The 15,288-nt window shown below is 41.3% G+C and overlaps 1 protein-coding gene across 5 annotated transcripts in view; it reads left to right on the top strand.

Annotated features, from left to right (window-relative positions):
• Nucleotides 1-261: 261 nt before the first annotated feature.
• The window catches only part of LOC110458155 (integrin beta pat-3-like), a 37,098-nt gene continuing 22,071 nt past the window's right edge, over nucleotides 262-15,288 (top strand). The window contains exons 1-3 of one of the 5 annotated variants that reach the window (XM_021509748.1): nucleotides 262-856; nucleotides 12,964-13,058; nucleotides 13,894-13,916. In XM_021509748.1, the coding sequence (XP_021365423.1) occupies nucleotides 12,995-13,058; nucleotides 13,894-13,916 (87 nt within the window). In that variant the 5' untranslated portion in view covers nucleotides 262-856; nucleotides 12,964-12,994. Of the gene's footprint in view, nucleotides 857-12,236; nucleotides 12,316-12,419; nucleotides 12,641-12,824; nucleotides 12,879-12,963; nucleotides 13,059-13,893; nucleotides 13,917-15,288 lie in introns of those variants that run through there. The other 4 variants (XM_021509750.1, XM_021509751.1, XM_021509752.1 and 1 more) reach the window with 4 other exon arrangements.

A 15,288-nucleotide genomic window follows, 5' to 3' on the forward strand; every position in this document is an offset into this window, starting at 1 on the left:
CAACAGGACATTGATATATGTCAGACATCACTAAGTATTGATAGGCTCCCACGCGACAGTCATTCATATACATTCAAACATAAATGAACACGAAATTATGTTATTTTCACAAACATGGCCACTGATCAAGCAATCATTGATGTCTGCTTTTTTCAAGTTTAGTAATTAGTGATCGAGGGAGTATTGCAGCGAGGCGGCGGCATTTACTACGGGAACGTATAGTCGGCTTGCGCGTGCCACAGCTCAAGTGCGACGCGGCACGTGATTGGTTGGGAAAGTTGGAGTAGGAAAGCTAAGCCTGACTGGTTTACATGTATCAGAAAGCCTTGAAAATACCTGGTGTTCCCTACAGCAACCTAGTCTCTGACGTATACACCTGGGTAACGTGTCTACTTTAGATTATAGTTTCTATACCTGGGAAACGTGTCTTCGTTATACTGTAGTTTCTATACCTGGATAACGTGTCTAAGACAGACTGTAGTGTCTATACCTGGGTTACGTGTCTTCGTTAGACTGTAGTGTCTTTACCTGGGCAACGCGTCTAAGTCAGACTGTAGTGTCTACGTCAGTCAGGCTGCAGTGTCTACACCTGGGTAACGTGTCAAAGTAAGTTTGTTGTGTCTATACCGGAGTAACGTCAGATTATAGTGTCTTCTACCCGGAATTTCGGTGCCTTAACACGGGCTATTGTGTGTGTATACGCGGACCTTAGTGTTCCCACGGGAATAAAGTGTCTACATGGAAGCGTATGTGTCTACACGACACTGGCGTATCTTACCGGGACTATAAGTGTCTTTACAGACTATAAGTGTCTACAAGGGTCTGTGTTTTTGACACAGGATTACCTAGTTCACAGGTAGGTTTAACCACACTTCTATCAACGCTCACGTATGTATTCAATAATTGTTCAGAATAATTCGTATATTTGTGTACATATTTTTTAAAACAATAATGTAAATATTGATTTTGTAAAAACAAACTCCTATACTTATCAAGGCACTATCTCTGAGCTACGCGCTGCGTCATTCAGGAATTATTTTACCGACATTCGGGTCCTCTGAAGTTCCTTTTACTGATAGTTTCCATATAAAAAGACCAGTAATTGGGTTTTGTCACGGTCAATATAGGTACTTAAGGGGCTGTTTTGTCCCTCGTTACCCCATTATGTGTGGATGAAACAGCCCCAGCGTTTGATACCAAGACCACATGCCACAATTAAAATTTACCCCCTGTCAGAACATGTTGTACGCCCCGCTGTGGATGTTAAAATCCAATCATTCCATATCATTTGTATGATGTCTTATTCAGATTTTACAGGAACATTTGTTCTTTCTGGTAGCTGAAGGCAATACATGAACTTTCACTCAAACAAAATAACGCTGCTCTGTTTTACATGTCTCCTCCAGCGTGTGCAAGTTTTTTTTATTATAATCTATGTATTTCTTCCTTCTCAAGAGCGCTATCAAAATGTGCTCTCCTGGGCTGGAGGGAGGAAAGTGCTTTGGTGGTGTATCTCCTTATTTTACAAAAAGCTGATATACCTTGTCGAACTTTACATTTTCTAGACGAATCAAAATTTTATCAAAGGACGAATGTTCCCATGAAACATGATAACATTTAAACATGGTTTCTATGGCGACATTAAATCTAGATGCACGAGCAGTTCGCCCGGTGCGATAAGGTAAAATATGAAATGTTACACGTACATATGTAAATGATAACTGGACATCTGAGGCCCCGTGCTTTCTGAATCTGCTTCCGTATCAACAGCAAATGAGATTAAACCGTTCCTTTATCGGAGCAGTGTGACTGCGGGGCCATATCAGCTTTTGTAATATTTTAAATACTACACAGTCAAATATAATAACGAATGGAATTAGAGGTTGAGGATAAGAGGGTAAGTGTGTAAGTGGAAAGGGCGGTATCAAACAGGGGTGGTATGTATAATATACAGGACAGGCATTGTGGTTAAGTCATTATACCTACACAATTGTAGCTACTTGTATTCTTGAGTCCATGTTCGTCGCGTTGCCTGCCTGATGACAGATAGACTAGTTAGCATAGTCTACGGTAACTAGTTACCACAATCTGACAAATGTTTGTATACCGCGTGAATGAGCTGTAATTGTTTATAAAACTAAGCACGAGTGATTTTGGTAAGATTATAATGGTACAGAAGCGGTCGGCCACGTGTGGACATGTAAGATTGATTGCGTGCGACTCGATGTTACCAGTCACGGCCAGGTACCCTCGGTATACCGCCGCATTCCGCCGGATATGTGAATATGTTTAATTACTACACACTAATTAGCGCCGCTTGCAAACTCTGCCCCTCCAACCCCGGGCCAGCACTTAACGTCTTTGGCGTTGATTGTCAATCACATATATGCATTGGCGAGGCTAACAACCAGTTGGATTTCATTGCTGTTCTGTACATCTGAGTCCTACTGTAACGTAGATATAATAGCCCCACTGATTGGATGTAAGTATGTGGTGCATGACCCGAAAGTGAAATTACTCACATTGCACACGCGCCTGTTAACAAGATGTGTGCTATTTTCCGGCTCGTGCACATCTGACGACGCTGCTACCCCATGTATTCTAGATCTGTTTCCGTATCGACAGCAAACGATATATTTATTAATGATTAACCATCCCCATCACGTCTGTTCTGTATCAAACTTACAATTATTAAAACAGGAAGTTCGCACCTTCATGATAGAAGCAGACCCTGTAGTGAAGGAGTGGGGTATACGTTTGACAGGCTACACTCTGCCTGCTCCCATCAGACGGAGTAGACAGGGACAGGTGTCACAAATGGCGCGTATCCCCCAAGAGTGCAAGTTTAATCGTCACTAATACTGCGGAGTATTTTTGAACAAAGATTATAATGTGAACAACTGCTGTACAACATCCACACTTTGCTTCCCTGTCATCATGCCCATTATAAGCATTGATCAGATCAATAGATCAGTATAGGATTCGACCGTCGTCCTCTCACAAAAACTCCGGCCATTACCCCTCCCCGTCCTGGCTGAACACTCTGATCATCTTATTGTCCTGTACCGAATCGGTCTCTTTTCGGACGATCCGGCCATCACTGTCTCCCTAACAAACAGTCGTCCCCTCCAGGTCCCAGCTGAAAAACTGCGATCAAGATATTGTCCTGTACCGAATCGGTCACTTATTGAACGGTCCGATTATCACTGCGTTCCTTACTTAACAGTCTGGCAGGTTTTCTTTACTGAATATTCCGGCCATTACCCTATCCCTTACTGAACATCACTCCTGTTTTTTACTCCGCAGTCTCACCGAACACAATTCGTTCCTTGCTGAATAGTCCGGTTCTCCCCGTCACTTACGGATTAATCCGGCTATTACTTTTTATTTTCCATTGAACAGTCTGGCAAACCACCCTGTCCCTTACCTAATAGTCCGGCAATTACCCTGCCCCTGCTGAACAGCCCAGCTTCCTGTTTCTTACGATACTCATGTCGTACTCGACAGTTGAGTAAATGATAAACTACTACTTCTTTACAAGCAGCCAGTGGATGCAAACATGATAGACAGACCGTTCATACTTATTTTCAGATATTTCCCTGCTTTGAAGACCATGTCCTAACACATATATAACTTTCTTCCTGTTTTATTTAATTCTCAGTTAAATATGATTATTTGATAATGAAACTTTTTATTCATGTAATTTCTTGTATCAATATCAAACAAGAGAAAGAGGTATGTCTGCTCTCACCATTAATGACAGAACACCTTCCCTGTACACGATACTAGACCTTAGGGAGCTGGCTGTGTGGTCTTGCCTGGATAACATTTATTGGTACGGTCAATGACCCAGATAACACCAACATATACAAATTACTCTGAATCTCGACCTTTAAGTTTAACTTGGTTGTTGATTCTAGTACTGCGTTCCAAATGTGTCATTACATGTGGTATTTCGCTTTGAAATCACTTATTTGAAAACATGCTTCTTTAAAATTTGTGCACAGGACATCACAAATTATAAAACAGTGTCGGTGTATAATTTGTTTGATGACCTTGAACTTTATTTTATGTTAGTTATTTCTCACGTCTTTAACCCCTGATCAAACGCATCTCCCTGTCCGCTGCCAATGTGCACTTTTATCGACATGGGCGCTGTTTTTGTACGACCTCATCGATGACCTTTAGATACGGGAGTGATAAGTATCTAATGGAATTAGTGTCAAATGTGATTCATGTTTAATCTGTTTTGACTTTTTTGTATCAGTAACACACAACTCCTGCTAACCTTGACGTTCAGATACGGCGGAGAACTAGATGCTAGATATAGTGTCCATACTGTACATATATCTACTAAAGCCTCGGTGGAGGATGAAAAATGAAAGGGGAAGGATTTCGCCGGTCTATTGCTTTTTACGTTGAAATTGACCGCAGAATATAATAACAGACCCGGAGCCGCAGACCTTTTTCCGGACCAGCACGCGCTGTTCAGTGCAATAGGTCCCTTTCATCCCCCCCCCCCCTTTTTTTTCTCTGACATCTCTTTTAGGTTTGATAACCAGCGACTTAGGAGGACTCGATCAGATATTATCCACTAAACAAAAATGGCTGTCATATTATGGAGGTATGTGGACCCTGTGTTTTCTCTCTCATTAACACCTGTAATGGCTCCACGCTTTCTGAAGAGCTTGCCTCACTGATTATGAAATCCTTTGTATCCTGGGTTCACAGCGGTGAGCAGCGAAAACAGGCTTTATCTTCATCGGAACCTGGATTTGTGACGTCACACACCCATGCTGAAACATTCATAACAATCATCTGGAAAACTGTGAAAAACCTCTTTATTATCTCTTCACGAGTAAGGAATTTGGGTAATAACAATTTTGACAGAGAATTTCACTATTTAATTCAAACGCCATTTATTTTAATATAGCGTGCCTGCTGCTTTTGTTGAAGCTGTGTGATCTCGGGGCGACAGAGGGATGGGTAAGATGGATGGAGAATTAATCACACAGGAGCTGAGATGGCGCTAACCCTGAAAATTAAATGAACTCATTCGAACATAGTGAATGCTGGATGCTAGTTTCACTACCGTGGCTGTAAGTCCGAACGGTGTATGTGAAGACAAACTCAGTCAATTTAACAACATCAGCGGATGTGCACATCATGCAACACATGTTCCAGTTTCCGTCTTGTTTTCTGAAAATTGTAAATGAAACAGACGGTTGTAGTGGAGATGTGAGAGTTAACTACTTGTCTATATAACTCATTACAGACGAGATTGCCTCTGACACAGGCATTAGTCAAGGAGAAACCCGACGGAAATAAGGCTTGAAACGTTTCACCATCTTTAACGTCGTTCTTTTCAATCACTGCAGTGTTATGGTGGAGAGACAGCAGGTGAAGAGGCTCTCTAGTATTCAGACGAGAACCGGATGTACATATTGAAGTGCATACTTCAACGCATGTGTAGTATACGCCGACTTTAACTTGTGAATCACGCCTATATATCCGTCACGATGCTCTCAATCAACTTGTCAATGACGTGACTGTGGCTAAAAAATAAGGAAAAGGGAAGCATCTTTTTAAACATTTTGTTTGAAGATGTAGAAAGTCGAAAAATGTAAACATTTTCCTACATCGTATGACTATTTCGTCCATTTAAATATCATCAGTTTGTTATAAGGTAAAATGAGAGAAACATCCATGTCTAAAGTGTCGGAACCTTCATGTAAAATACATCGAAATGGGAGAGGTGCCAAAACAATCCTTATAACGTCACACATTTACAACGTAAGATTATAGGTAACACTAATTCGACAATTGATAGACCGTGACAGAACCAATATTTTCATTAAAGGTTACGAACAACCTCGGGGATGATAATCAACCAGCAGAGTCAACCATAGGAGTAACCGTTAAACTTGATTTAATTCATTTGCTTGCGAGCACAACTACAGTGACATAGAAATGATACACAATGTATCAGTCCGGCTATCCTCCATTGGTCTTTATCCCGGGGTTGACAATCCGGCTATCCTCCATTGGTCTTTATCCCGGGGTGACAATCCGGCTATCCTCCATTGGTTTTTATCCCGGGGCTGACAATCCGGCTATCCCCCATTGGTCTTTATCCCGGGGCTGAAAATCCGGCTATCCTCCATTGGTCTTTATCTCGGGGCTGACAATCCGGCTATCCTCCATTGGTCTTTATCCCGGGGTTGACAATCCGGCTATCCTCCATTGGTCTTTATCCCGGGGCTGACAATCCGGCTATCCTCCATTGGTCTTTATCCCGGGGCTGACAATCCGGCTATCCTCCATTGGTCTTTATCCCGGGGCTGACAATCCGGCTATCCTCCATTGGTCTTTATCCCGGGGCTGACAATCCGGCTATCCTCCATTGGTCTTTATCCCGGGGCTGACAATCCGGCTATCCTCCATTGGTCTTTATCCCGGGGCTGACAATCCGGCTATCCTCCATTGGTCTTTATCCCGGGGCTGACAATCCGGCTATCCTCCATTGGTCTTTATCCCGGGGCTGACAATCCGGCTATCCTCCATTGGTCTTTATCCCGGGGCTGACAATCCGGCTATCCTCCATTGGTCTTTATCCCGGGGCTGACAACCGCTATTGTGTTTGATATATGACACCGTCTTTAGGAATTCGTTTTCTGTGTTTATACTCTTTGGTTATGTGCATGTATTAATTCGTCTGAAAGTTATCATCCTTTACGTGTCAATCATATTGTAGAACATAAATCAATCAAATCGTATCACCCGTTGTACCTGTACGTCTACCCCTCTCTCACTCTCTCTAGCTCTGGCACAATTTTCAACAGAAGGTCTTCCGCCAAGTGATTTAAAATCAACAACTTATTCAACATAACAATGCAACCGCATTAAAAAGCCTCTTCCGTGCTTTTAATTATATAAATTTCAGGCGTAGCTATAACAAGAAGGTCAAGGTCAATATAATTGGAAATTCAAGGTCGTTATATGAGCGGAAGGTGAAGGCCATCATGACAGGGAAGTGAAGGTCAGTGTAAAATGGGAACCTTCAGATCGATTTGATATGCACTATTGGTGTTCAGAAGGGGAAGGTCACCAAGGCAGCTCCATGGGAACAGGGTTAAATTGGCTTATAATACGGATGATAAGGGAGGAAAGAGATAAAGATCCTTGATAGATAAGGTAGAACGACGTGCTTGTTCTGTGCGAGAGGTGACGGAGGAGATGAGGTGCTTGGTTTTGTTCTGTGCCAGGTGGACCATCAATGAAAACTGATGGTACGGACAAAGATACAATGGCGGCCAATTACTGTGTGTATGTCTACTTTGTCCGATGTTTCCATCTCACAAAGTCACAAACCTGTTCCGCACAACTTTGAAGACCTAAACAGACCGTCTGTGTGTGTTCACCATGTGTTAGCGCAATCTGAGCAATACCAGCAGATGAAAAGATAGGCTGAACTGTGTATCGGTATTTGGGACACAATAAAAACAGTCATCCGGTTTGTTAGTGGAACTCTCTAAAGCAGCATAAAAGTTCCCGCGCAATGTCTTTGATCCCGCGAATCGTCACATCCATCACTGTAGTTTTGGGCGAGGTTGAGAATGGGGTAAAACGACAACATTAAAAAGAACTTGTTACGCTTATCGCCACATTAGATGATGGGGCCCCTAAACACGCCGTTATGTGGTCCCACCTGTAGCCATGTATACCGACATAACGTCTCATATATTGGTACTAGTGAGAACTCCCCTTCAGCGCAAAGACCTAATCGTCTGTACTTAATTGTTTCTGTAGGGCGTTTGACAACATGATGGTTGACATTTGGTGCGAGTGGAACACAAAGTACGTGACGGAATATCAACCTCAAATTATCGAACACTGCGCCACTTAGGTGGTAATGACTTAGAACGACAATACAAGTGTACACAATACGTAATGGTAGGGTGGATAATATCATACAACCTACGTCAGACATTTACATAAAACGCATTTGTAAACAGTATGTACTGTAACGTTCAAGAACAGTTCCATCGGGAACGGGCCATATTAGAGGAATAGTTTTTTTAACGGTGTCGACAAAGGCATCATCATTAAAATAAAGATATTAATCGAGGGTGAAGCATTATTTATCAAATAAACTGTTTTTATTTTAAGATACAACTGATACAGTCAATAAAGAGATATGGCGGGTTGCTATGCTTATTTCCCCAAAGCTTTGTTACGCTAGTGCGCGCATCCAACCGTCACTGTTATGACGCGTCCTCAGGTATTTTTATACAGGTAGCAATATCGGAATCCCGTGTCTAAGAATAGATTATTGTAAACAGACCACATATTTGGTATTTCGGCATTATTTGTTGGTGTTTAAGCAATTGATATAATTACTATTGCCAGTTGAAGGGTAAAACAATTCATAAATTTCATCAAAAATAGTGTCTTACCTGCAAAGCGTAGCTGTAGTGTACACGTGTACAGGGATTTGTTGACATGCTTCGATAGAAGTATGTCGCACTTAATAGTAAAGAAATTATTACTAACAAAACTGATAAATCAATAGGTTTGTTATTTAAATGTAAACAAAATCTTCCATCGATTTAAAAAAAACACCATTGCCTTATAAAGGAAATTGATCACATGCCTAAATATTTATTTTTTAAACTGAAGGAGGATTCGAACCTGCACCGTTTATTTTCTAGTCGCAAGTAAACTGCGTTACACATTCGGCTACATAGAACATATAGATATTGGCAATTACAAACTTATTTAACCCGAGAAACACCGGTCGCAGTTTAGAGAAACTTGATCACCCCTGTTTTTCATTATTTTGAGCACTTTCCCAAAGGAGGACCACTTTTCCGTAACAGGATTTGTTTTTGCATATTACATCACGTTCACAAAAAGATTATTCAAAAGTTGGTCCTCGGATGGAAAAGTGTTGATAGTATTTTTTTAACTCCGGGAAACCCCATCACTTTCATAGATATAGTGTATATGGCTATATTTGCAGTATCATATTAGCAATACCTAATTTCTCAGCAGTTTAAAAATTCATATTCAATTGGTTTTGTATCTTTTGTATGCATTTTTGCTACACGAAATGTTTTACTCCTTAATTTTTTTCCCCGTTTTCATAAATCCCGACTTAGGGAAATACGGGCAGTTTTCCGCCATACCTCTTTAAACAAGACGTCATAATACATATCTCACATGTAATATGGTCGATCAGAGAAAAATCTGTAAAGGTTTGTAATAGCGTAACAGAACCAGTGAACGTGTAAGCTAGCTCCTCCAGACGTCGCTGTACTCTCTGATAAACTGAGGGTAAATCAATCACGGTAATTTGTACGCCAGGGTGCCGACCTTTCCCTATCTTTATGTTAAATAGAAACCAATCTTTTTCATAGCCTTTCAAGCCCTGATAACATTGCTTTAACATTTTATGGTGTCTATAACTCGTGTTCTCGAGTGATTCGTCGTAACAGTTATAGATAAGGTAGGGTGTAACACTGGACGGACTGGGGAACTACTGCACGTCACTTCTCAGCCATTGTCTTACATTGGTACACGGACTCATCCCAGAGTACGTACACCCCCCCNCTAGCCCAGCCCGTCAATCTGTACGAGACGGAGGGTTTAGTCTGGCGTGTTTCTCGCTATTAGTCCCGTCAGGAGCTCAGCTACGTTAACGATGTTAATATCGTTCTCACCATCTTTTGACAAATTTCTTCTGGCAATGAAGGTAACTTATGTGTAATCTTCTTCCCAAGATTGGTCGCCTCCCAACACTGTGTCCGTCTGACTGCTACCGTTGGTGGATAGCCGCGTACAAATTGACTTATCAACAGCTAAATATTTTACCGGATTCTACTAATTTCTTAAACAGTGAAAAATTACTCTGATGTTCTGGCTGTGAAACGCTTAAGGTGTGACTCATAAGAGTTATAGAACCACGTGGTGTGTTACATGTGTATGGTACCAAGTAGATTTTACATGTGTTAGGTACCGCGTGGTGTTTTACAAGTGTATGGTATCACGTGGTGTTTTACATGTGTTTGGTACCACGAGGTGTTTTACAGGTGTTTGGTACTACGTGGTGTTTTACAGGTGTATTGTACCACGTGGTGTTTTTAGGTGCTTTTTTAAAACATGGTGTTTCACAGATGTTGGGTATCAAGTGGTGTTTTATAGGAGTATGGTACCACGTGGTGTTTTACATGGGTATGGTACCACGTGGTGTTTTACAGATGTTTTGTACCACGTGGTGTTTTACAGGTGTATGGTAACACGTGGTGTTTTACTGCTGTATGGTACCACGTGGTGTTTTACAGGTGTATGGTACCACGTGGTGTTTTACAGGTGTTTGGTACCACGTGGGTATTTTACAGGGTATGGTACCACGTGGTGTTTTACAGGTGTATGGTACCACGTGGTGTTTTACAGGGGTATGGTACCACGTGGGTGTTTTACAGGGGTATGGTTCCACGTGGTGTTTACAGGGGTATGGTACCACGTGGTGTGTTACAGGTGTATGGTAACACGTGGTGTTTAACAGGTGTTCGGTACCACGTGGTGTTTTATAGGTGTATGGTACCACGTGGTGTTTTACAGGTTTATGGTACAATTTACCACGTTGTGTTTTACAGGGGTATGGTACCACGTGGTGTTTTACAGGTGTTTTGTACTACGTGTGTGTTTTACAGGTGTTTGGTACTACGTGGTGTTTTACAGGTGTTTGGTACCACATTGTGTTTTACACGTGTTTGGTACCACGTGGTGCTTTACAGATGTTTGGTACCACGTGGTGTTTTACATATGTTTGGTACCACGTGGTGATCTACAGGTGTATGGTACCACGTGGGTGTTTTACAGGTGTATGGTACCACGTGGTATTTTACAGGTGTTTGGTAAAACATGGTGTTTTACAGGGGTATGGTACCACGTGGTGTTTTACAGGTGTTTGTTAAAACATGGTGTTTTACAGGTTTATGGTACAATTTACCACGTTGTGTTTCACAGGGCTATGGTACCACGTGGTGTTTTACAGGTGTTTGGTACCACGTGTGTGTTTTACAGGGGTATGGTACCACGTGGTGTTTTAAAGGGGTATGGTACCACATTGTGTTTTACACGTGTTTGGTACCACGTGGTGATTTACAGATCTTTGGTACCACGTGGTGTTTTACATATGTTTTGTACCACGTGGTGTTCTACAGGTGTATGGTACCACGTGGGTGTTTTACAGGTGTATGGTACCACGTGGTGTTTTACAGGTGTTTGGTAAAACATGGTGTTTTACAGGGGTATGGTACCACGTGGTGTTTTACATGGGTATGGTGTTGCGCCTCAGTATATCTGGTTATCTTTAACTAACGTTATATCTGGTGTGTGTTGAGCCTCGGTATATCTAGTTGTATTTAACTAACGTTATATCTGATGTTTGTTGCGCCTCGGTATATCTGGTTATCTTTAACTAACGTTATATCTGGTGTGTTGAGCCTCGGTATACATGGGCTATCTTTGATTGATGGTTAACATTATTATCATATTTGACAAACTTTTGTCAAGGGAAAACGTTTATTAGACTGCTGATATTAGCAGATGTCACTCGTGAAAGACCAGACTTCAATAATAGATATATACTCATGGGTACCGGAAACAGTCATACTCCTCTCACATGTGCGAAAGTTGGAATTAATCGAATAATTTCTAATCTAAACATCAGCATTTATGAATGAGAAACGTACTCAGTTGCTACATATATAATCAGTCTCCGGTCAATAAAACAGGAATCCCATGCATTAGTGATGAGGCGGTCATTCCGTCCAGCCGTGTAGTGCTTTGTAGAGTATAATTACATTGGTAAATACTTAATTCTCGGAAATGTAGCGTGAACGATGACCGGGGAACACATTTAACGCGGGTGTGAAAAGGTCAGTCGACCACGTCCCAAAAAGGTCACGGGGTCATGTCCTTGACGATCACTTGTATCTTCACATACTGATGAAGTGCTTCTGTCATGCTCCATTCCCTGTGTTATGTTTTAAATATGTGTAGGGCTATAACTAAGGCGTACCATAATTGTTTCGGACGTATCGTAGCTCAGTCAAAGACTACAGTTTCATACAAGTATTCGGACCAGGACTTTTAAGTGGTCAACCCAATGTTTGCGGCGTTTTGGCTCAGCATTAGCCGAGGTGTGAGGAAGTACATTATTGGCATTGACGTCCAAAATGTAATGTCTGTATAGGTATCTTGGAATGAGGCAACGACTTATTTAGGTTCTGGCACCAGAAGTGTTTCGTAAGTGTGTTCGATGGTAGACCGGTACTACTGTACAATTGTAGATAGTACATCGTCAGTGTGTGTTTTGTTCCAGTAACAGTCCGTGTGTCCGTGTTTGATTACCGAGGCGAGCGGGATACACATTAACGTACAGTTGGTGAACAGAAACTTACGATGTTCTTGTATCACCATATGTCATTACCGAAGGCGTTTTGGTCAGGGATCATAAAGTTGGTCTGGTTAATCGATACAGTCCACCTTTCACGTGCATCTCTCACAAAACATCAAAGGAATCAGTGTATTGTATTGCTTCGGTCACGAACGGTCACGCGCTGGGAGCACGGTCAGTGTCGTAAATTGCTCCTGGTCAGGTATCGCTTTTGTACTGATTGGGTTTTTTATCGTAATTAATAACATCGGTGATGAATTTGAGTGAGTCATTTCTATCTAATGGATATCTGACTATAAATAAATATTTAGATTTGTTTGCTAAACCGAGGCAACCTCGATCACTATCTCGCGTGCCCGAGCACGTGAACACGGCGGCACGTGGTAGAGCCCGGATAATCTACCCGGAATAAGTAGGACGTTTCATAATACAGATGATGCTAATACGTTTTGTATGCCCTCGAATTTATTCTATACAAACTTTGTTTAAATTTACAGATCAATAGTGAACAGGAACTGACCGCACCTGATGATGAGGCTGGACGGTGTGACGTTTGAGGCGGTGTTCGTCACGTGCTGTGCTATACTGTCAGGTAAGGACATCACACGTAGCCTTCACTGCTCGTGAACTTGATCTGATTTGAATATCAAGTGATGTTTCAGATGTAATAGAATAGTTATTTTATATAAACATTACCTTGGCAACGCAGTTATTAGCTGTCGGTGTGTTGTTAAAGATGATTACAAAACGTGTTATTGACTAGGTAGACAATCAAAACATGCCATGGATTCCTCGTTCTGTGGTGAGATATGTTTCCTGGCGTACACCTGTATTGTGTTGACTTCTCCCATTACGTCAGACTGTGATGTACATGTATTGGGCGTGTAAACATAAACACATCATATGGTGGTAATAATCCTTGCTCATCACATAGAGGAAGATATTCATATTGAAAGGTAGAAGAGGAGAGATGTGTATTTTTACTGGAATTAAAACACACCCCTTTACCGCGCGGTAGCCTCTCGGGGTCTGACGCTAGAAAATCTTGGATCTAACACTGAACTATCTCGGGGTCTGACATATTTGTTTTCCCACGTGTAAGGGGAGATCCTCGTTACCGAGCAGGTATTTAGTGAGATTACTAAATGTACAAACATTCACCTGACGGCCGTATGGGAAGGGGACCGCATCCAAAAAAGAACATATAACACACGCACTTCCTTCTATAACCACCTGGGGTAACCCGTTTCTGAACTCTCCACCCTCTGTGACCCTGTATCTAACTCTTGACCCAGAGGAAGCTCCCCACCCATATCCCTGATACTGCGGTAGAGGAAGCCCCCTACTTGTAGGGTTTGGGTGCCTTCCCGCCATCTGCCTATTATCACACATTGCTGATGATAACTAATGATGTTTTCTTGTTGCAGGTTACAAGTGTCAAACCACTGGCGTAAGTATTATCATTGTACAAACCGCAGCAGCACAGGTATACGTTATTTATTACAATACCTTGAGCACTTCCGGTTCGAACATTTGTACTGTTGCTGTGCATGTGTACATGTGGTGTAGACAAGGATGTCCAATAATCGTATTACTTCTCATGAAATCAGGCAATTATTGCATTTTGTTACTGGTGGGCTGACTTCGCCAACACTGTGGCGCCGAGCAATCAATGAACAAATGTTACCCCACACAAATCAAATGCCACCTGGTAGCCCAACAAAACGTCAACCAATTTTTTCCAAACAGAGCAGTCACATGCATAATCATAGCGGGCGTTACATTGGAGTCCACTTTAAAATGTCATGGTGATAATTTCTTCGCAAATATAAAGGTTCGTTCTCAGCGTTCTGTTAACAGGCGTTTTATCGGTATGGGTTTTGTTTTCCTTTTTTTGTTACAGTGTATGATAGATTTTGATGTAACCAGAAAGCTTATTTGTCAAATCTGAGTTGATCTTTATAATTGTCCAGCAAGAGCAGTGTCCTATTCCTGGAACTTCTGAAAGTCAACAAATTTCGATTTCTAGCAGATTGAAGTAGTGTTCATTCTTCCCCATACTGATCTCTGATTATAAAATGGTCCTTTTATCTGTTACTTTATAAAGCCGTTATCGCCCTCTCTCCTCCAATTATATTCGCTCCGACAGAGACACCGTCGCCTCCATCGCTTATTATCTGGAATAAGTCCAAAAATATGAGATCATTTTTATTTTTCAGAAAACATTAAGATTATATGGTGATGTTTGTGATGAATCAGAAGTGTAACAGTTGGTTAGCGTTGATACCGTAGCTCGGACTGGATAGGTTAAAGATAAGCGGTGTATTATCATTTTTGAAGTGTACAGCCTCGGGAGATCAATCTCGTGTGTAATAGATAGGGAGTTTGTATTCTGTCTTCGGCGTTCTCATTGAAGTGAAAACAGCCGAAATTGTATCAAACCAAAATTATTAATCTGATAATGGATAAGACATGGCTACAATTTAGATTTGGGTTATTGTTGTTGCTGTTTTTCTACAAAACATTGTTACACAGTAGTTTTGCGATGGTATTGTATAAAAAAAAATAATGCTATAATGTTATAATTACAATTGTTGTTCTAGAAATCGCTACAATGTAGCGTTATGTTGTTGTACTGTTCTAGATATTGCTACAATGTAGCGTTATGTTGTTGTACTGTTCTAGATATTGCTACAATGTAGCGTTATGTTGTTGTACTGTTCTAGATATTGCTACAATGTAGCGTTATGTTGTTGTACTGTTCTAGATATTGCTACAATGAAGCGTTATGTTGTTGTACTGTTCTAGATATTGCTACAATG

Source organism: Mizuhopecten yessoensis, unplaced genomic scaffold (assembly GCF_002113885.1).
Source record: "Mizuhopecten yessoensis strain PY_sf001 unplaced genomic scaffold, ASM211388v2 scaffold9465, whole genome shotgun sequence".
Taxonomy (NCBI): Eukaryota; Metazoa; Mollusca; class Bivalvia; order Pectinida; family Pectinidae; genus Mizuhopecten; species Mizuhopecten yessoensis.